Raw genomic sequence first — 24049 nt, 5'->3', positions numbered from 1 at the left:
ATATTCAGAAGGATGTAGGTTGCAGTAAGTACTGGGAGATGAAGCAGCTTGCACAGGATAGGGTAGCATGGAGAGCTGCAGCAAACCAGTCTCAGGACTGAAGACAACAACAACAAACAACATCATCAACTTGAAGGTTTGCTTAAGCACCACGTTGATTTGCTGAACAAGGTCCTTTCATAGGTCCTCCCTAAGGAGTCTGAACAGACTTACTCATCCCGATGTGTGGGAACCAACAGTTCAACACAGGCTCTGAACCATGATGGATCTTGGCAGAGATGAATGAAGTGATAACCAAATTCAGGACCTCTTGAATCAGAGCCACTGGGAGAAAAAACAATGTAGAAATTGGTCAATAAAGATGTCTTGGGTAATTAACTTATGTGTGCTTACTATTTTTGTTCAACAGAGCGTATGTGGTTGTCATAGCTATTAAGAAATTAAAAATTTAATATGAAACTGTTAAGTGTGTGTGTGTGTGTGTGTGTGTGTGTGTGTGTGTGTGTGTGTGTGTGTGTGTAGGCGCGTGCGCACGCATGTTTGCCTTCGTACAGATGTGTATGCCCTACTCTAAAATTTAAATTTACACTGCTTCTTCATATGTATTTGTCAAAAATTTAAAGTTAACAAACAAACAAAAATAACTGTGTACTCAACATTATTACTTTTCTTTTTTTTTTCCTTTTTAGAGGGGTTCTGGGCTATTCTCAATTCTTCCTGCTCCCAAAAACATGACCGTGAAAGAAGCAAATCGTCCATTAGTACCAAATGTATTGAAGAAGAAGACTACCGTGGCACCACGTACTGTCAAAGCCCCAGAAACAGTGAAGAAATTGTCAACAGACCTGTTTAGCTATGCTGATTCTGAAGATGAATCAGGTGATGAAGAGACAAACACGCCAAAGGATTTCTTTGCTTTAACAGAAGAAACAAATCCTCCAAAAAATTGTGCACCAGATATATGCTTTCCTGTTGGTGGTACTTCCTCTTTACAGTCTCAGGAAGTTGCTGAACAGTCTGAAAGTACAGATATAGGCCAGGAAGCCTCATATGGTCAACAGAATGAGCAGCACGTAGCTTTTGATGCCCAGTATCAACAGAACTTCTGGTTCCAGTATGGTACAGTGCCTCCACCACCCCCTCCTCCTCCTCCCCCTCCTCCTCCTCCTCCAGCAGACAGTGAGACTCAAGAGGTAACAGACAGCTCAGATCAAATACCGGTTGATAACGGAGATTTACAACTGGATGAAGAAGCGGTAATCCTTTCTTTTTTATTTTAAATATCTGAATACTTAATAATTAATTCTTCATATTAAGCAAACAAACAGCTTTGCAAGCATCCATTATAAAGTAGTGTTCAATAAGGTAGTGATTGATTTATTTTATGTCTAAGACTGGAGTTTGCTTGTACAATTTGATTCTCCCCTTATTGTTTTTGTTATTCATTAAAAGTATAATAAAAACAGTCTGGACTGTGTGAAGTATTTTACTTTAAAAAAGTTGATGGATTTCAATTAACAGCTGATTTTCCTCAGACTGTTACGTACTCTGTGCTGACTGCCGGAGCTGGCAACATGGAGCACTAACTGCTCTTGACTGATGCGAAGAGCAAAGAAGATTTGCTATTCCCACCAACCAAGAGCAGATGGCTCCATGCCAACACCTCCAGCAGCCAGCAAGGAGTATGTAACAGTCTCAGGATGATCAGATATTGGTCAAACTGATAACTGTTTCCTTTTTTAAAAAAAATATTTTATGTTGTCTACACTGTTTTATTATATTTTTAATACTATTTTATGACTCTGACATATCTTACAACCATTTTTAAAAAAAAATTACTATTCGTAATGGGTCACTGGAATGTAGTCGAATTAAGTCGGCTGATGCTGAGGGAATTAGATTAGGAAATGAACACTTAAAGTAGTAAAGGAGTTTTGCTATTTGGGGAGCAAAATAATTGATGATGGTTGAAGTAGAGAGGATATAAAATGTAGACTGGCAGTGGCAAGGAAAGCGTTTCTGAAGAAGAAAAATTTGTTAGCATCGAGTATAGATTTAAATGTCATGAAGTCGTTTCTGAAAGTATTTGTATTGAGTGTAGCCAGGTATGGAAGTGAAATGTGGATGATAAATAGTTTAGACGAAAAGAGAATAGAAGCTTTCAAAATGTGGTGCTACAGAAGAATGTTGAAGATTGGATGGGTAGATCACATAACTAATGATGAGGTATTGAATAGAATTGGGGAGAAGAGGAGTTTGTGGCACAACTTGACTAGAAGAAGGGATCGGTTGGTAGGACATTTTCTGAGACATCGAGGGATCGCCAATTTAGTATTGGAGGGCAGCGTGGAGGGTAAAAATCGTAAAGGGAGACAGAGATGAATACACTAAGCAGATCCAGAAGGATGTAGGCTGCAGTAGGTACTGGGAGATTCAGAAGCTTGCACAGGATAGAGTAGCATGGAGAGCTGCATCAAACCAATATCAAGAATGAAGACCACAACAACAACAACTACTACTACTACTACTACTACTACTACTACAACAACAAAGAGTCACATCAAGACTGTGATAAAGTGCATAAAATATTGTTCAGTCATATTACAAGTTTATCAAGTTTCAGTACAACAAAGCAAAAAGAAAAGTTTAAGAAATTGACAAACTGCACAGAAAGATGCCATTATAGATCCAAAATTAGTACTGGCAATTATCTCGTCAGAGGAACTCAATGAAGGAGTTATCTCAGAACTGGGTGTAGGTCTGAATTTCACAGCTACATATAAGAGAATACCCATGTAAGTGTTTGGGTTTTTCTTGCCATCAAAGCACCATTATTTTCTTTCTGAAGATTGTAGTGGAAGAAATAAGACACGAGCTACCAAGAATTATGCGGAAAGTTGGACTGCCAAAGAGCAACATATTGCTGCAGGAAAGTAAAGCACTTTAAGAGCTCGAGAGAAATGAAAGTATTGTGGTTGCCAGAGTGGCTAAGGGAAATGCCACAGTACTTATGAATGTTGTGGAATATCACAAGAAGATGGACAAATTTTTGACTGGTCCTGATCCATCGAACTGAATCATAAAAAAATTGAAAAAACTGATGCCAAACTATAGAATGGATAGCTCTGTAGAGTCTGACATCCCAAAGAGTTGTCACACCGAGAATATATGGTCTGCCGAAGGTACACAAAGAAGGATGCCTGCTGAGACTTGTAGTGAATGAAATTAACTTTCAAACTTAATTTTTAGCAATTCATTTATCGGGGAAACTGAGACATATAATTGGAAAATTGCCCCAGTTATACGTGACATGATCAAATCATGTTTATTTGCAAGCTATTTTAAATATAGAGGAGAGATTTATGAACAATCTGATGGCAAATTATGAACAATCTGATGGCATTGATATGGGTTCAACTTTGTCGCCAGTAGGAGCTAACATTTTTATGAAGCATTTTGAACAACTTACATTAAGTGATGCACTATGAAAGCCTTCCTGTTCACTCTGCTGTGTGGATGACACATTTTGTATATGGCTGCACTGTTCGGAAGAGCTTCATAGATTCCACAGTTTTTTAACTGATGTTCATTCCGAAATAAACTTCATCTTGGAGGCAGAGAGTGCGATCGGTCTTCCATACCTAGATAAGTCAGCATATGAAAGACTTGACAATACTCTAGGTTACAGAGTGTATAGCAAGTCCACAAATTTAAAAAGGTATTCAGATGCTACTTTGCACCACCACGCAGCCCAGAAGCAAACAGTGCTCAGCACTATGTTTTTGCATGCCTTCTGTATCAGTGACAGTAACAACTTGGAACCATATGTGCACTTTAAAAAGTGACACTGAAGGTCAATGGCTAAGATGGTTTATCTATAGAGAGGACTTTCAAAATTTTATAGTATTAATTGTGCTCCTAAGGAGGACAGGGAACAACCTTCTCGCTCTGTGCAGTTACCGTTCATTTGTAGTACTACTGACTGCATAAGTAACATTCTTCAGAAAATGGAATACAGACAACTTTTTTTCGAATAGAACAAAATAAAGGACTGTTTCTGACACAAAACACCTGATTATCTTCACACTGCAGGAGTCTACAAAGTGGTGTGTGGCTGTGACAAATTAAGTGAAACTGGAAGGACAGTGAGAGAACAGATTAAAGAACACAAATGTATATGAATTTTAAAAAAGTGTGAAATCTGCAGTCACGGAACATTTGGAAATCTGTGACCAATGTATAGATCTCAAAAATACATTAATGCTACCCAAAGAAAGCAACATTTATAGAAGGAAAGTCTGAGAAGTGATGGAGATGTTTGAGAATGGAAGAAATTTCAGTAGAGGAGATGGCTATAGGCTTCCAGTTTCATGCTTCCTGCCATCAAGGAAGCTAGCCATAGTGTGTGAGAAATACAAAGTGTGACTGGAAGATACCTCTGTGGCATGACAATAATATTTCGGTAAACATTCTCCCTCTCTTTCTCTGCCCATTTTTGCCACGTACCTAATGACAATGGCCCACCAAGAGAGTCGGATAAATTTTACCCAGTAACTTTGCTTCTTCAGAACAAGTGGAGGAATAGTCCCTTTTATAAGTGAATGCACAGTGGTCTTTGACAGTGTTCAACTAAACAGAGACACCTGAAGATCTGAGCAGGGTGGTCAAAATGTCAATCTTATGAGAGGACTTTGAAAAGAACATAGCACAGCCTAACAACATAGAAGATTTTTATCTTCAGGGACAGTGGTCACAAAAGCCATCAAGCATACATGAAATTTTGTGTTGCTCCCAGTAATGGCAATTCCTGCCATAACAGCAAGTATTGGGCCATTTCCTAAATTAAACTTATAAGTGTTGGACAGAATCTAATGACTAATACACATTATAAACATCAACAAGTCATTACAAACCAAAACTGATTTTCTTAAAGCATATATTTGTAGCAGCTGTAAAGTAATAATTTAACCTTTTAAACAATGGGAACTCCAGGTTGGACTATCAACAAGGGAGTTCTTGTCAATGCAGATATCCGTTCTGCAGGTGGCCAGGCTGCATGGGAGGGACATTTTGGTGTGAAGGGATGACAGCTGACGAAATGCAGGAACTGTTGGTGCTTGGCGGGCTTAATGTGGACAAAGATGTGGATGAAGCCACTAGAGATGAGGTGGTCAGCATCCAGGAAGGTGGCATACAGGTTTAAGGACGACCAGGTGAAGTGGTTGGGAGAAAAGGTTTGAGCTTGTGTGGGAATGAAGATAGGGTGCCTTGGCCCTGAGTCCAGATCATGAAGCCATCATAAATAAACCTGAGCCGTATTAATGGTTTGGCATTTTAGGAGGCTAATAAGGGAGTCTGAATGACGTTGGGAAAGGTAGTGTTCAACAGTGATAAAACCATGGGCGTGAAGGATTTTTGTGTAGAGAGAGATGTCATTAACAGTGACAAGTTGGGATCCAAGAAGAAAAAGTGTGGATGGTTGATGAGTCTATGAAAGAAGCAGTTGGTATCTTTGACGGGGGAGGCTAGATTATGGGCATTGGTTGGAAGTGTTTGTCAGTGAAGGCTGATTTCCCCCAGTGGGGGCACAATAACTAGTGTCAATGGGATGTCCAGGATTGTTGGGTTTGTGAATTTTGGAGAGCAAGTAGCAGGTGGGTGTGCGCGACGTCATAGGGGTGAGGAGGGAAATGGATTCTGGGAAGAAGTTTGGGAAGCGCCTAAGGCTTTAAGTAAGGATTGCATGTAATGTTGGACTTCGGGGATGGGACCTCTCTGGCAGAGTTTATAGGTGGAGGAATCGTGTTACTGGCCAAATAGTCAGTGTGATTCATAACAACAGTGGCGGAATCGCTGTCTGTGGGTAGGATGATTAGGTCGGGATTTGTGTTGAGGTTCTGTATGCCTGTCCTTTCTTCTGCTGAAAGGTTGGTTTTCTGAGGAACAGACCTGTGAATGATGCTGAGGCCAAGTTGGGGTAAGGAATTACTGGAAGGTGTCTTGCAGGTGGGGGGTGGGAGGGGGGGGGGGGGGGGATGATCGATGGTGTTATGAACTGAGAGAAGCAAGCTTCAATGTTGGGATTAGGCTGGCTTTGGTTTGGTTTGAGGGATTGATGACATATAAGTATTTCCATTGCAGGGATCAGGAGAAGGAGAGTAGGTCTCTGGCAAGTCCAAATGGTGAAATGTGAGTTTAGGGCTAAAAGTGAGGCCTTTGGATAGGACTGAAACTTCTGTGGTGCTGAAGATTTTGGTGAATATATTAACAACAGTGTTACAGGACTGTTTCAGTTCAGGATGTAGTGGAGTGCTCGTAGGGAGTCTTGGGGTTGTGGGAAGTTGAAAAATTCAACTAGACTGGGTTTGGGTGCTATGAAGGGTTGATGAAGTGTAACAATGTGGGTAGTGTAGGGGTTGGATAGCTGTGCTACGAGGCAGCAGTAGGATGTCAGTAGGTTGGATAACTTCTGGAGGTGGTGTCTGGATTGCTCCTCTTGGTGCCAGAGAGTGAGGTATTCAGTTTCAGTGGTATGATTTATTTAGCAGGGATTGCACTGTAGCAGTATCCTACAGAAGGAGCAGAGGTGGTTGACCGTGTTTGTGATGACCAAGGACTGGTGGGATCTTGAAAGGTGGAGGTCATTATGAAAGGAGTGGTGGGATGCAGGTAAAGAAATTTTTATGGTTAAGCTATTGGGAGGTTGGGAGGATTTCATGGTTTGGACAGTATTTAAGAAACAAATTAAGAGACTGGGTTTTAGACAGGGAAAGGAGTACTTTTCTGAAATGGTGCAGAAATATGGAGCAAGGGTCCATTGTGGGAAGGATAGTGTGGGGGAAATGGGGATGATGCACAAATGGGGAAAATAAGGTGTTGGGTGGTTGTGAGGGGAGGTGCATAAGAGAAAAGATAGGTAAGAAATACATAGACACATTACAAAATCAGATCAGCAAAAAATATGTAAAAATATCCAACTTTGTGAATCCACATAAAAATAAACACAACAAATTGCAAATGTACAGAAATGAGGGAGAAAAGAAGCAAGTCAGGTATGGGAGTATATATGTGTTGGAGTAACAAAAAAGAGGTGGTAGAGAGATTTCTTAGATTGAGGATTATAAGTTCATGTGGCACAGGTAGGTGTGGAAAATAAAATGTGTAAGTATGTGAAGATGAAGGAGGATGTGAGACCAATAGGAATAAATATCAGTGGGAAGAATTTGGGGCATCAGATGCTGCATCAACCATCTACGTGGTCACGTAACCACATATTGTGTGCGGACGATCATTGATACAGTCATCATCATCATCATCATCATTTAAGACTGATTATGCCTTTCAGCATTCAGTCTGGAGCATAGCCCCCTTATAAAATTCCTCCATGATCCCCTATTCAGCACTAACATTGGTGCCTCTTCTGATGATAAACCTATTACTTCAAAATCATTCTTAACCGAATTCAGGTACCTTCTCCTTGGTCTGCTCCGACTCCTCCTACCATCTACTGCTGAACCCATGAGTTTCTTGGGTAACCTTGCTTCTCCCATGCATGGAACATGACCCCACCATCTAAGCCTGTTCGCCCTGACTGCTACATGTATAGAGTTCATTCCCAGTTTTTCTTTGATTTCCTCATTGTGGACACCCTCCTGCCATTGTTCCTATCTACTAGTACCTGCAATCATACTAGCTCCTTTCACATCCGTAACTTCAACCTTGTTGATAAGGTAACCTGAATACACCCAGCTTTCGCTCCCATACAACAAATTTGGTCGAAGATTGAACGGTGCTCAGATAACTTAGTCTTGATACTGACTTCCTTCTTGCAGAAGAGAGTAGATCGTAGCTGAGCGCTCACTGCATTAGCTTTGCTACACCTTGCTTTCAGTTCTTTCACTATGTTGCCATCCTATGAGAATATGCATCCTAAGTACTTGAAACCGTCCACCTGTTCTAACTTTGTTCCTCCTATTTGGCACTCAATCCGTTTATATTTCTTTCCCACTGACATTACTTTCGTTTTGGAGATGCTAATCTTCATACCATAGTCCTTACATTTCTGATCTAGCTCTGAAATATTACTTTGCAAACTTTCAATCGAATCAGCCATCACAACTAAGTTATCCGCATATGCAAGACTGCTTATTTTGTGTTCACATATCTTAATCTCACCCAGCCAGTCTATTGTTTTCAACATACGATCCATAAATAATATGAACAACAGTGGAGATAGGTTGCAGCCTTGTCTTACCCCTGAAACTACTCTGAACCATGAACTCAATTTACCGTCAACTCTAACTGCTGCCTGACTATCCATGTAAAGACCTTTAATTGCTTGCAAAAGTTTGCCTCCTATTCCATAATCTCGTAGAACAGACAATAACTTCCTCCTAGGAACCCGATCATATGCCTTTTCTAGTTCTATAAAGCATAGATACAATTCCCTGTTCCACTCATAACACTTCTCCATTATTTGCCATAAGCTAAAGATCTGGTCCTGACAACCTCTAAGTGGCCTAAACCCACACTGATTTTCATCCAATTGGTCCTCAACTAATACTCGCACTTTCCTTTCAACAATACCTGAGAAGGACCTCTCACTTACCAACATGATAATCATCCATCACATACTAGCAATACGATTCAGAGCTGGTTTCAATGTAGGGAGAATATTATTCAGTGCCTTCTGTGGCCTCCAAAAGTCACTTGCTCTCAATCCCATGGAGCACATATTGGCTCAATATAAAAAGATTATTAGGGACATTTGGCCAGACCCTCCTTCTGGAACTTGAATGCCGTGTGGGATTTGGTTCACTCTTCATGGGAGAGAATTGCCATGGATGAGGACTTTTTCCATAGACTTATAAATTCTATGCCTCGAAGGATCCAAGCTGTTCTTGATGCCAATGGCATGTGGACAAAATACTGATGCTATATGTATCCTACTCTTAATTTTATTTTATTTCATTTTTCCCTAGAAGGCTTAAATATTTATTAGATCAACAATTTTAATTTCGAAATACAAATCTACCTGCTCCTATATTACTTGTATTTTTATGGGAGATCAAATGAATAACACCCTCTAAGGAAGATTATTTACATTTTCTTGGAAAGTCAAATGAATATCACCCTCAAAGGATAATTATTTTTATTGTTATGAGCGGTCAGATCAATATTACCTTCCAAGGAACATTATGTTCAGACAAAATAATAATAATAATAATAATAATAATAATAAATAAAGCCAAAACATTTGTGCCACCATAAAAATGAAGGCTGCAATGAGATTCGATCTAACACATACTAGAGCTACCAGTGCAGTAAGCTGACATGCTGCCAAGGAACTACCAATCTATTCTTTTTAGCTTAATGGTCAAATAGATGTACCCTGGTTGAAGAATGAATATCAAACTAGAAACAACCGATATTGGAAGGCACACCCACTCGCTCGTGTAATCATACGTAAGGACTTAGAAAAATATGCTAGTCAGCTGATATGTTTCTCTTAGCTGGTAACTGGAGAGATACCAGGTGGCAGTTGAAATAATTACAAACAAATACATCTATTTTCAGTATTTTTACTGTGGCCACTTTTCTGTCTGTGTAAAGATTAGACTGTTATAAAATCTTTTGAAAGAAAGTGGAACCTAGGAAAGCCTACAACTGCACAATTTATAGCAAATTAAGGTTTAAAATATTACCTACATAGGTCTAAATAAATAAAATAAAAAAAGTTTAAAAAAAGACATTCGACTCCAGTTAGATTCGAACGTTGGTCCTTTATATTTGTAAACCATCAATCTGTCCACTCGGCCATTGAAACATGTGAAATTCTCATCATTGTAGTAATTCAACTGACATGGAGATTTTATATTTCAACCATTCCTGCATGCTTGAATAATAATTTTCAAAATAAATAATACAAATGAGTTAAATTGCAATGAATCTGGACATATACTGTATTCTAAAAATTATATTGCTTCTATTTTACGATGTAAGCATAAAGCTGAAGCTCCACAGACCACTAAAGTTGTGAACACTGGCGCTTCTGAACTTGGGCATGTGCAATACTCTGTTTACGGTCTCCATAAATTATTCAGACCAGGCAATCTTTTGGCTTCTCATTGTACTCTTTCCACCTATCCACTCTTTCCTCTGCATGTAACAGTGGAATTCCCGTTGCATCCTTAATATTACTACCCTCGCTTTTTGTTGTCCCTATCTGCAACTCAGCATCTCTACCATATGGTGAGTAGCAACTATCCTTTTCATAATATTGTTACCCTTGCTTTTAATATCACCAACTGTTGTTTAGATTTTTCTGTATGCTGAGTCACTCCTGACAATCATTTCTTTTTCAATCTCTTCACTTTTTATGCAGTCATTTCACCTAAGCTTCCCTGCACTTTCTATGTACGCCATTCCTAAGTTACTTGTATTTATGTATTTCTGAATTTCCTGGAACACTTGTGTAATTCCTTCTTTCGTCAGTCAACTGTAGTATTTTTTCTGTTTCCTGTGATTTCTTTGCAATTATCTTCCTTGTATCTGTTTTTCTTTCCAGTGCCTATGATTGTCCTTTTTGGAGATGTCCTGCCCTTTTTGGAGATGCCCATTCCTCATCAACTGAACTGGTTGCAGAGCTCTTCATTATCACAGTATCTCTAGCCTTAGAGAAATTCCAGCGTATCTCCTCATTCCTTAGTACTTCTGGGCACTGAGTTTTCCTGAGGAGTCTCTTAAACTTCAGCCTACTCTTTGTTGTTAGCGAATTGTGGTCCGAGTCTATATCTGCTCCTGCTGAGTACGCCTTACAACCCAGTACCTGATTTCAGACCTCTGCCTGATCATTATGTAATCTAACTGGAATTTTCCTATTTCTCCTGGCCTTTACCAAGTATACTTCCATCTCTTGTGATCCTTGAACAGAGTACTCACTATGCCTAGCTGAAATTTATTGCAGAATTCATTTAGTCTATTTCCACACTCATTCCTACCACCAAGCCCATATTCTCCTGTAACCCTTTCTTCTACTCATTCCCCTATGACTGCATTACAGTGCCCCATGATTATTAGATTTTCATCTCTCTTTATATACTGGATTACCCGTTTGATGTCCTCATATTGCGACATCAGCATGTATACCTGAGCTATTGTTGTCAATTGTTTGCTGTTGATTCTGATAACAACTCTATCACTGAACTGCTCACTGTAACTCAGTCTCTTCCCTACCTTCCAATTCGTAATGAATCCTACCCCTTATACCGATTTTTGCTACTGTTGATATTACCTTTTATTTATCTGGCCAGAAATCCTTGACTTCTTTCTGTTTCATTTCACTGATGCCCTCTGTATCTTTTTTGAGCCTTAACACTTCCCTCTTCAGATTTTCTAACTTTCTGACCACATTCAAAACTTCTGATATTTCATGTTCCTATTACACTAGGTTCCATGTGTGGCTACGTGCAAGTGGAAGGATTGCGCAAAGGTGGGACTGAACATTACCTGCAACATTGCAACTTTCCAAAACATCTTTTATTAACATCCATAGACATATGGTGAAATGCAGATACCAAGGTCAATAGTCAAGGTATGAAAGTTGAATAGAACAGTTAAAAATTTACCAATATTGAAATGTGAAAGTAATTTAACCAAACTGTTTAAGCCAGTTCATTTAAAAAGGAGATAGTTCATTGCTTATTAAAACACGAAACTAGTTTGGCGAGATTAACAACATTTAATAATATCAAAACTTGAAACCCAACAAGCTCACTAGGGAGTCCTGAAAACGTTTACTACTATCAGTACCTGGGAATTAATAATATCAATGCCAGGGTTAAAAATCGGAGTAGGTGTGGACTCCAGATCACAATTTAACCAAACTCTGAACAATAGAATTTTATCACGTCCTGTTCAGATAAAAATATAAATACAACTGATCCTCAGTGCCCACCACCATTGGCCAGAACTTGTGACAATTAAGAAATTGAACAGTTCAGAATTCTGGCTGCCTTCTAGAATACATGTAGGAGACACACATGACTATATGCAGGTTCATAATATAATTAACAATTAGGCAAGTTGAAATGAGGGGGAACATAGAAGAGGCTGCGTCGGGTAGCACCATAATGCCCAAGGCAATTATATTGGGAGACTGGCATGATAATTGCAAAATAACAATTGCAGAATAATAATAACAATAAATAAATTGACAGGAATGCACTCAGAGTAATTTCTAATAAGAAAACTTCTCAGATCAAGATGACAAATTTAGCAGTTTGGAAAGGACACTGCCCACTTGGTTCCTGTAGGCCGGAATAAGTTTTAAATGCCAACTGTGAATCAAGTTAAAATATTATGCTTTTGAGCAGAACGTAAATGAATCCATGTGTCATCATGCAGGACAGAACACAGCTCATATTCATAAATACGACCAAAAGATTTGTTAGAGAGCTTCCTCCAGGCTGGGCCAGAAGGCTGTTCACAAGTGGTAGTAATTAATGGTTCACAAAAGTTGATATCGAGTTCAATGAGACTTAATTTTGAAGATACATCAGTTGCAGCTGGGAATCAGCACAACACTTCGATAATAATACATAAAACATAAGTAAACAGAAAGAGAATAACATTTAACAATCTTCATCACAATAAGTTAATAAACTTTAAAGGAAATACTACACCTGTGACCACTTAAGTAAACAGAAAGAGAATAAGATTTAACAATCGTCATCACAATAAGTTAATAAACTTTAAAGCAAATACGGCACCTGTGACCACTGGAAGAGGGTTAGAAGGGGTGTGCACAGTAACACGGCCTGTTACATTCAAATTTGGAGACTGTATGTGGGTGGCAGCCATGAAATTCTAAATCAGAAGGCTGAGCTGAAGCACGAACTGGGAGGCAATGCTCCTCTCTAAGTTAATCAAGAGAATAATGACCAAAACAGAGGCTCTTACCACAACAGGGGGGGGGGGGGGGGGGGTCACTGAGAACACCAAACACTAAGACGTGGTAATTTCTCAGGAAAGACCCTTCCCTGGTTAATGTTAACCCAGAGAAATTTGAGAGTTTCCAAACCTGCTCACTGGGAAAATCTTGTGAGGTGTCAGCTGAAGAATAACTCCCATTGTTGTCAAATCTCAGGTGGTGCAGCAAATGATTTCCACCAACTTGCTGCCCTCAGTGTGTGCCCATGTTGAGATGCTAATTTGCATTTCCCATGTCCTTTTCGGAAACACACACGGCATGTTCAGGAGACAAATCGGCAATGAACTGTAGGATCCATAACATGAAGCCCCATGCCAGCACACAAGCTGAACTGAAACTGAAACTTCCTGTGCACTTCACCACGACCTCTGTCCTCACCACTGCTCGTGTCAGCCGTCCAATACTGAGTCCCCGCCTTGTCGCTTCTCGAGATGTGCGGTCCACATCCAAAGATAAGCCCTTACGGGGCATGGAGCAGCCTATCAATTCATGCCACTTCCCATCCCTACTCGTAGAATGTTATCCTTTCAATGATTATTCAATCTGTTTTTCATGTTCATTTCCCCCATGTGTAGTGTGAAATGGCATTCTTAGAAATACTCCACTATTAGCCTTTGGAACACCTAAAGATGGTTGTGCTGTTTGATAAATTATTAATTAGTACGTAAGTGGGATGCATTCACTGTGTGTATTCTGATCTGTGGTTTGTGCAGATGGTGCTTAAGCAGTTACAGCAAATGGCAGCGGCAATCCTTGATATGAGGTAGAAGAAGTCAGTTACTGTACAGGCCCATTTATGCCTTGAGGCAAAGAGCTGGTGGTGTTCTGAACTCCTAGGGATAAGAAGACCACTGACAAAGTCAGCAGGGCCCCAAACAAATGAAGAACAAAATCACAGGCTTCTAACTTTGATGTACAACTTGAGAGTTGGACAATGTATATGTTATGTTGATTTTGATTGGTTTGGGATCTGTCTGTTACTGAGTTGAAGAATTAAAATGCAAAAGAATTTTTATAGTAGAATAAAATTCATTTAGTAGCTTGGAATAGTTAATGCCTTCTTACTGCACTATCCTGCCGTAAGAGGTTTAGACACAACTGTGGGACAGATTAGCCAGGCCACGAGAATACTCGAAAAAGGCAACTGTGTATTTGTAAGATTTACTAAAGGTAATATTCATTGAGAGAATGACAGATCCAACACAACTGTGACATATCACACATACCTGTACAAGATGCGTTACATCATACTTGGCATTGGAGAGATCATCGTGACACTTTTCAATTACAGGCCAAATATTATGTGGATACACATTATGCGTCTTTAATGCAGTGGTTTCCATTTTCTGCTACACCCTCATATATTTGAACATCACTGATTCTTGCGTCTTTTTGGAGGAGTTTCCCACCCCGATGGCAAGACAGGGTCCTGAAACTCTGTCCACTCCTCCATCCTCTTTGACAAAGCTGTTGGCAGAATGAGGGTGACTGCTAATGCTGGAAGTTTTTGGCCATCATTGATGATGATTTTTATTCAGACCCAGGACCCAGTACATTTTAGTTACTAGTCAGAGATGCTACTCCAACCTTATGGGAGAGAAATAGTGAAAGGGAAAACGATTATTGGGTGTGTTGGTGGAATATAAGGTTGTGTGTTGCTGGAGTGGGAGCAGGGAAGGGGATGGGTGGCTGAAAGACAAGAACTAGCATATGTTGAGGCCAGTGGGGGTAAAGAGAATGTAGGATGTATTGCAGGGAGAGTTCCCACCTGCACAATTCATAAAAACTACTGTTGGTAGAAATGCTCCAGATGGCACAGGCTGTGAAGCAATCATCGAAATGAAGCATGTTGTGTGGGCAGCATATTCAGCAACCAGTTGTCTGTTGGCCACAGTTTGGGGGGAAAAGGGGGGGGGGGGTTCATTTGTGTGGACAGGGAGCTTTTTGGTTGTTGTGCCCACGTAGAAAGGCACAGTTGTTGCAGCTTAGTTTGTAGATCACATTGTTGCATACCCCTTATGTGTACAAATATGCCCTTCATAGCTGCACCTTTGTTGAATCTGGCTGAAAAGTGATTGTTGAAAGTAGGCTATTGTCAATGATGCATCCTACATCATATTCGTAGCTCACACACATTAATTGCTCTTGGATGCTGAATGGACTACTGTTTATGGCCAGATTTAATCTCATCTATCTATGCACAGATGGCAGGTATGTGGGAGGTGGTAGGTAAGCTATTCGCACAGCATCCGTGCACACTCCCACAAGCAGCACTTCACCTTCCCCCCACCCCCACCCTTAACGTGATACCCTCCCCCTCCCCACCCCAGCCTCTTCCTTATCCCCACCACTCATACCACACTGTTTCTCCCACGAAGCACTGTTCCAGTCGGCACTCAGGCCTCAGTGGCCAGAGAAAAGGGTTGTGTGTGTGTGTGTGTGTGTGTGTGTGTGTGTGAATTTCTGTGTTTTCTAATTCAGAACAAGGCCTTTTGGACAAAAGATTACATGTACAGCAGTCTTTTCATAGTGCCTGTCTGCAGCTCAACACTTCCTTTATATGGTTGGTAGCAATCTCTCCTTTGCATAATATTGTTGTGTACCTACATATACATCTATACTCTACAAACCGCTGTGAGATGCACGGCACAGGGTATGTCGTATTGTACCTGTTATTAGGGTTTCTTCCTGTTCCATTCATGAGTGGAGTGTGGGAAGAATAATTGTTGAATGCCTCTGTGCATGCAGTAATTATTCTAACCTTATCCTCATGGTCCTTGTTTGAGCGATATATGGCGGATTGCAGTATATCCCGATAGTAATCATATAAAGCCAGCTCTTGAAACTTTGTTAATGGACTTTCTTGGGATAGTTTACATCTGTCTTTGAGAGTCTGCCAGTTCAGTTCCTTCAGTATCCCTGTGAAATTCTCCCACGGATTAAACCAACCTGTGACCATTCGTCTGCCCTTTTCTGCACACGTACAATATCCTCTGTCAGTCCTATCTGGTATGGGTCCCACACACTTAAGCAGTATTCTTGAACCAGTCGCACGAATGATTTGTATGCAATCTCCTTTGTAGACAGATTGCACTTCCCCAGTATTCTACCAATAAACAAAAGTATACCACCCTTTTTACCCACGACTGAACCTATGTGATCATTCCAGTTCATATCCCTATAAAGTGTTACACCCAAGTATTTGTGTGAGTTGGCCAATTCCAACAGTGAATCAGTGATATTCTATCATAGGATACCACGTTTTTTTTTTTTTTTTTTTTTTTTTTTTTTTTTTTTTTTTTTTTTGTGAAGTGTGCAAGTTTATATTTCTGAATATTTAGTTGCCAGTCTGTGCATCATGTTGAAATCTTATCAAGATCTGACTGAACATTTTTGCAGCTTCTCTCAGACAGTACTACATTATACATAACTGCAACATCTGCAAAAAGCCTGATTTTACTATTAACATTGTTTGTAAAGTCATTAATATACAGTATGAACAGTAAGAGGCTCAACACACTTCCCTGGGGCTCACCCAAAGTTACTTCTGCATCTTACAATGACGCTCCATCCGAGATAACATGCTGTGTCCTTCCTACCAAAAACTCCTCAATCCAGTCACAAATTTCACTTGATATCCCATGCTAGCTCATTTATAGATGACAAGGACACAGAAAAATTCACCTTCTAATGTTTATGATTTAATTTTGGAATACAATGTATATCACTCAGTGTATCTTCATCTGGTTCAACTGGAAAAGTGTTAAAAGAGTCCCAAAATATGACATGTGACTGATTGGCCATCAGCCGAGGGAAAATACTGTAGCTGTTTCATTATCTGTTGGGTGCTGCAAAGTATGTCTGTATGAATGCTCTGATTCTGAAAGACAGTTGAGGTAGTCTGTGATAAATTGACAACAGAAGGTCTGCAGAATATCACAAATGTGTTGTTACAATGTTTTTTGCTGACTTTTGTTCCATGGCAGAATTTTTGTTTTGAATCTGCAGCTCGCATACTGTAAATGTTATGTACTTACCTTTCAAAAAAATGGGAAGTCCAGGATGGAATATGTAAGAGGATAGAATGCTACTAGATAGAGGAAATAATAAGCAGTGGACACAGACACAACAAAGAGTTCAGATAATTGCTTAAGGTTGAGACAAAGTTATTTTTCAAAGCTAATACTTGCACATGCGTGGGTGTGCGTGTGCACACACACACACACACACACACACACACACAACATGGTCTCCTGACACTGTTTCCTGACTGGGCAGTTAGTGGTGAATGATAGAGAGGTGGAAGGGATGTGAAGTATAAGGATGGAATGGAAAAGGTGCAGGGTGGGGGTGGCAACATACAGTCTTTGACAGAAAATCATTTCATTAGCTGGCTGCCACAGTGACAGGTTAGAGCTTTTCACTTAAGGCAAAAATGAACTTGGTTGTCTTCAGCAGCTGCAGTATCTGAAGGAAGTGTTGCCTCCTGCATGTGCTATTCCTCCGCTGTACCTGCTTGTCTTCTTGTGGCAAATGTGTAGAGTAACTGCAGAGTTGCTTGTATGACACCATTCCTTCATAATTTTTTAAAACTATAATTTAGCTATATACTAAAACATATCTGCCTGATGGAAGCTATATTATAATCTATTTACTTTCTGGAGTGCCAGCAATAGGAAACCTTGCAAAAATGTTTCCATGTAAGAGTTCATGGCTGCCTGTCCAACCCAGAACTTTGTGCTCAAGAATTTGCTCTGAGGCAACAGACTCTGATTGATGGCAGCAGGCCACAGCTCAGATGTTTGTTGCATTTCTATTTGAACCTCAAATCTGCTCTCAGTTTGACTTGCATACAATTATTTGTGGGCTTTCAGTTGGGTTGTAGCCCAAGGAAAGAGGCACATTTCTGTAACACTCAATATATTTCATTACAGATGTCCACATTACAAAAAGCCGTACAGCCAACTTTACAATCAAGATGGTGTGGGTGGGCTGTTAGGTTAACAGAATCAAAGAACTTGCTATGGCAGAGATATATCATTCATACATAGCGACTCCACCCCCCCCCCCCCCCTTCCCCCTTCCCCCGCAGTGTGGAGCATAGTTTGAGTGCAGTGGAAGGGTGAGGGGGGTGTCTGGCAGTGAGGGAGACGGCATTGATAGTTGTGACAGGGGCCATGCTGGGAGGTCAATGTGGAACTCCTGTAGGTGCTATGGGCAGATGGCACTTCAGCCCACGTGTGAGGATGGAACAGTGTGGGGAGGGACTGTATCAACCCACGTGATCGGCTGGCAGCATTCAAACAGTAACCCTTCCTAGGGAGGCTACCCTAGCTCGGAGGAGTGTGTGGTCAACCCTGCGCGGGAGCGGGTAGGAGTCAGCAATCGACTAACAAACCAGGCACATTTCTGTAACACTCAGTATATTTCATTACAGATGTCCACATTACAAAAAGCCGTACAGCCAACTCAACAATCAAGATGGTGTGGGTGGGCTGTTAGGTTAACAGAGTCAAAGAACTTGCTATGGCAGAGATATATCATTCATAATTAGCGACTCCACCCCCGGCAGTGTGGGGTGAGTTGCCTTGCAGCAGGATGAAGATGTGGCTGTTATCGATGAGGATGCTGACATCCTCCACACGTTCAGGCGGGATGTCGGTTCGCAGAACTGCTGGCTGGGGAAAGGGGAGAGGAGGTAGAGAGAGAGAGGTTAAGAGCCCAAGGAACAATGCTGAAAGTGACACAGACGCATGTTTCAGTGAGGGCTGCGGTGGCAGCTCTGAGGGGTCGTAGCTTGAGCGTGAGTCCTCAGTGCTGGGAAGCTGCATAAGGTCATCGGGTGTGAAAGATGCTGGGTTGAGGTGCCGGTTTCACACGGTGTAGAGAAACAGTGAATGGCGAACCTTTAAACTGCATGTCCATCGTGTTAGCGGTGTGGTTTATGACCTCGCATGGGCCTGAATATGGTGGGGCAAGTGGGGCCCTGATAGTGTCATCGCAGAGAAAAACGAACTTGCATGAAAGCAGATCGGAGGGCACATAGGAGCGGGGGAGAATATGGCGAGACGGGGGGAAGGGGTGCTAGGCAGTCATGCAACATTTGTTGACATCACACAGATGGGGGTGCTGGGAGAAGAGTGGTGATTCAAACTGCCGCCCTTGGTCAGTGGTGACAGTAGTGGGGCACCCGAAGTGGGGAAATCCAGGAAGAAACAAAAGCCTTAGTCAGGGTTTTGGCAGTTATGTTGGTGAGAGGTACAGCCTCACACACCAAGATAAATGATCAATGCAAGAAAGAACATAGCAGAAGCTCTCTGAGGGGGGAAGGGGGCCGATGAGGTCTAAGTGTACGTAACAAAAGCGGCTAGATCGAATGTCAAATTTGCGGAGAGGTGGAAAAGTGTGCCTAGTGACTTTGATGTGCTGGCAGGTGATTCAGTTCTGGATCCCGGTCTGACATTTGCACTTTATGCCCTGCCACACGTCTCATTCGGACACGAGGCATGTCAGTGATTTAATTTCAGGGTGTGCTGGAGAATGTACTGCCTCTTGGAAGCTGGCGAATTTTGCTTTGGTGAAAGACAGCTAAGTGGAGGTGGTATTTAGAAGTTTCTGTGTATCCTCATCCTGATACTGTAGGGATGCAAGGACGGAAAGGTCAATGATCATTGAGATGATGCTAATGCTAATGCGGGAATGGAAATCTGCAAAGATGTTGTCGGCACCTTTGATATGGCGGATGTCAGTAGAGAACTGAGAGAGGAAATTGAAATACTGAAAGCGATGGGCTGGGGGCAGGGGCAGGGGGGGGGGGGGGGGGGGGGGGTGTCAAGAGGGGGTTGCATTTGGAATCTGCTACTGGTTTATGGTCAGTCAGGACGTGGAAAAGTCGGCCCATGACATTGGGACGGAAGTGTTTCATACCTCATAAACTACTAAAAGTTTGCGGTCAAAGGCTGAGTATTTTTGTTGGGTGCGGGATAGTTTCTTTGAAAAGAAATGAAGTGGTGTGACCACGTCGTCGTAGCATTATTGTAGGACCGTGTGACCAGAGTCACTGGCATCCGTGGTGACGAAGAGTTCAGATTGGTACCCCTTCGATTCAGGAAAGTGTATACTGGCGCCTGACACTGCATACTCCAAGAACTGGACAGATTTTTAGTGCAGTTGCAGTTCGTCAGTGTTGATCTTGACTACTTTGGAGAGAGAATGTACTTTACTATCGTGATGGGGTGTTCAGAATCTTGCATGATTTGCTGAAAAGCAGGATATCGTCAAGATATATGAAATAGAAGTTGAACTGGAGCAAGACAGAGTAAATAAAGCGTTGCTACATCTTGGCGGTGTTTTTTAACCTGAATGTCATGAAATGGTACTCGTACAACCCGATGGGGGCGATGATCGCCATTTTCGGAACGTCTTCAGGTGCGACTGGAATTTGGTGATAGCGCATTTGCAGTCCAGTATGCTGAAGTTGTAGCACGTGTGAGAAGTTGAGTGACATCGGGAATGTTCGGTATAGGATAATTGTCCATCACAGTTCTACACTACTGGCCATTAAAATTGCTACACAAAGAAGAAATGCACATGATAAACAGGTATTCATTGGATAAATATATTATACTAGAACTGACATGTGATTACATTTTCACGCAATGTGAGTGCATAGATCCTGAGAAATCAGAACCCAGAACAACCACCTCTGGCCGTAATAATGGCTTTGATACGCCTGGGCATTGAGTCAAACAGAGCTTGGATGGCGTGTACAGGTACAGCTGCCCATGCAGCTTCAACACGATGCCACAGTTCATCAAGAGTAGTGATTGGCGTATTGTGACGAGCCAGTTGCTCGGCCACCATTGACCAGAAGTTTCCAATTGGTGAAAGATCTGGAGAATGTGCTGGCCAGGGCAGCAGTCAAACATTTTCTGTATCCTGAAAGGCCCATACAGGACCTGCAACATGAATTTGTGCATTATCCTGCTGAAATGTAGGGTTTTGCGGGGATCTAATGAAGGGTAGAGCCACAGGTCGTAACACATCCGAAATGTAATGTCCACTGTTCAAAGTGCCATCAATGCAAACAAGAGATGACCGAGATGTGTAATCAGTGGCACCCCATACCATCATGCCGGGTGATACGCCAGTATGGCGATGACAAATACACGCTTCCAATGTGCACTCACCGCGATGTCGCCAAACATGGATGCGACCATCTTGATGCTGTAAACAGAACCTGGATTCATCTGAAAAAATGATGTTTTGTGATTCGTGCACCCAGGTTTGTCATTGAGTACACCATCCCAGGCGCTCCTGTCTGTGATGCAGTGTCAAGGGTAACCGCAGCCATGGTCTCCGAGCTGCTGCAAATGTCGTCGAACTGTTCCTGCAGATGGTTGTTGTCTTGCAAACGTCCACATCTGTTGACTCAGGGATCGAGACGCGGCTGCACCATCCGTTACAGCCATGCAGATAAGATGCCTGTCATCTCAACTGCTAGTGATACGAGGCCGTTGGGATCCACACAGCATTCCGTATTACCCTCTGATTCCATATTCTGCTAACAGTCATAGGATCTTGACCAACGCGAGCAGCTATGTCGCTATACGATAAACAGCAATCACGATAGCCTACAGTCCGACCTTTATCAAAGCCGGAAATGTGATGGTACACATTTCTCCAACTTACACGAGGCATCACAACAACGTTTCACCAGGCAAAGCTGGTCAACTGCTGTTTGTGTATGAGAAATTAGTTGGAAACATTCCTCATGACAGCACATTGTAGGTGTCGCCACCAGTGCCAACTTTGTGTGAATGCTCTGAAAAGCTAATCATTTGCATATCACAGCATTTTCTTCCTGTCGGTTAAATTTCATGTCTGTAGCACATCATCTTCATAGTGTAGCAATTTTAATGGCTAGTAATGTAGCATGCAGGCATCTGTAATCGTCACACATATGAAAGGAGCCGTCCTGTTTGGGGCTGAGGTGTATGGGTGACGACCAGTTACTATCGGAGGGTTGTAAAATTCCCACCTAAAGAAGTTCCTGTATTTGCTGGTGACCCGAGCGTAACTTAAGGCAGCGAACCTTGTGACGAATGGGTGGGCCCTTGGACGTGATATTGCAATGAACAATTCGGTTTGTGACAGCAGAAACCAAATATTCAATGACTGTGCATGGGCGGGGTGTGGTGCCGATTTATTACGGGTGCATGGCTTGGAAGCCAAGCGTGAGGCAGGCATGAGCGCTATGCATAGGGCTGCCTATTGTCTACAGTGCGCAAGAGAGGTGCGCTCGGTGGTGGCGGCACTGCTGGAGCGCCTGAAGCTATGGAGTGAGCCGTGCAAGGAGGCGTGAGAAGGGGAATGTTTATCAACACACTGGGTGGGCGCATGCGTGGTGGAGGGGGGTGTGGTCGGAGCCTAAGTGGCAGGATTGTCATGAGACACACGAGTGTCAGTTTGCGAAACAGGTGAGAGACACATTGAGGTGAACACACGTGATGGGGGCGGAAGAGGTGGGGGTAACACTGTGTGGTTGAGACTGGAGTCATATGAGATAGGTGTGGTTTTGCTAACCTGTGTGCTGTTGTCGGTGGAGCTGTCAGGTGCGGCGGATGAAGGCTCCGATGTCGGCGATGCCGAGCGGTGTAAATTGATGTTGGCAGAGATTGCGGCAAGCTTGTCCTTGGCACGTGCAATGCGATATTTCAAAACAGCGTTCTCACAGCGTAGGGCACATTTCTTGGCACTTCCCGCCATGACGCAGTTCCCGGTTGCACAAGTCCTGCTCACAAGAGCTGAGCACTGTTGCGCTGAACAGTTAATGGCATTTACAGTCAGAGCAGGTGGCGGAGCACAGTCACACGGTATGTGAGAGTTAAAGGTGTGAGGGAACAGAGAACCTCGAATAATGTTTGGAGACAGGTGGTGGTGTAGTAAGAAGTCAGTTCCCAGGATCAACTCTGCGATGTCTGCCACGCGGAAGATCCAGGTGAGGGAGAGGCTATTAGAGAGGCGAAGTTGAAGCTCAGCAGAGCCACAGGTCTGGAGTGTAGATGCTTTCACGGCTCCCAGAAGAGAGCTTGTGCATGTGAGGGGGCGTGTGACCATTGATTTAGGTACGACTGAGACGTCTGTGCCAGTGTCCACGAGGAAGTAGCGACTTGAAGAATAGCCTTTGATGTAAAGGTGGCCATTTGACGGGATGGAGGTGTGGATGGAATGTAATGTGGGTTGGCACTTATTTCTCGATTGGCTTTTCGGATGCTTGCACAGGGGGCAGCCCTTTTTTTTGCATCATCGCTGAATACAGTGTTGTACCAGCAGTGAAGGTTCATTGGGAGAGGAGGCAGCCGATTATCCTCTATGTGTTCGGGTTTGTACACTGGGTGGTTGGTGCAGGTGGCTCGGGGGGCAGGGAGGGGGGGGGGCTCTGTTGCAGGAGTGCCAACCTGTTGCGTAAGCTCCTGCTGGTGACACTGGTGTGTGTGAGCGAATGAGCGAATAGACCTGGTCAGCCATCTGCAGACACAAATTGATGGATTCCAAGGCGTGAGGGAGGAGATGAACCTGGAGATCTGTAAGCAGTTTTGCTGACCACACTGACCATAGGGTTTCGTCCGGCATCTGCTGCTCCCTGACCAGGAGGCATAGCCAGCACCAAAGCTGAGACGAGATGTTCCTCGTACAGCATTCACAAAATAACCACTTGTGCGGAATGCGAGAGGCGCTCGATGATAGTCTGTTTTGCGAAATCGTACTTCAAAGTAAGCGGTGGGATCAGAAGTAGGTCGCAGATCACGTTTGTGTGCCCGTGCAGTAGAGTCGTGAGGCACAGGAATTTTGAATTGTCATCATTGACACAGTATGGTTCGAACAAGTTCTCCACCAATACAAACCACACTGCTGGGTTGTCCTCGGATAGCAGGGGCAGGTCGGTAAGCAGCCTGGTGGTGGTGATGAAGCCCAGCTAGTTCTATACTTGAGTCCCTTGTATCACTCCTATGACATGGATGCTGGGCCAGTGTGGTCGACGCAGATGGCACTGTG

At 42.5% G+C, this 24049-nt stretch overlaps 1 protein-coding gene across 3 annotated transcripts in view; it reads left to right on the top strand.

The window, feature by feature from the left end:
* LOC126272486 (proline-rich protein PRCC) overlaps positions 1-24049 on the top strand; it is an 85133-nt gene that overhangs the window by 27237 nt on the left and 33847 nt on the right. For all 3 annotated transcript variants that reach the window (XM_049975372.1, XM_049975373.1, XM_049975374.1), the window contains exon 4: positions 690-1256. In XM_049975372.1, the coding sequence (XP_049831329.1) occupies positions 690-1256 (567 nt within the window). The remainder of the gene's footprint in view (positions 1-689; positions 1257-24049) is intronic.

Source organism: Schistocerca gregaria, chromosome 5, assembly GCF_023897955.1.
Source record: "Schistocerca gregaria isolate iqSchGreg1 chromosome 5, iqSchGreg1.2, whole genome shotgun sequence".
Lineage (NCBI taxonomy): Eukaryota > Metazoa > Arthropoda > Insecta > Orthoptera > Acrididae > Schistocerca > Schistocerca gregaria.
This window is presented reverse-complemented; position numbering and strand designations above follow the sequence as displayed.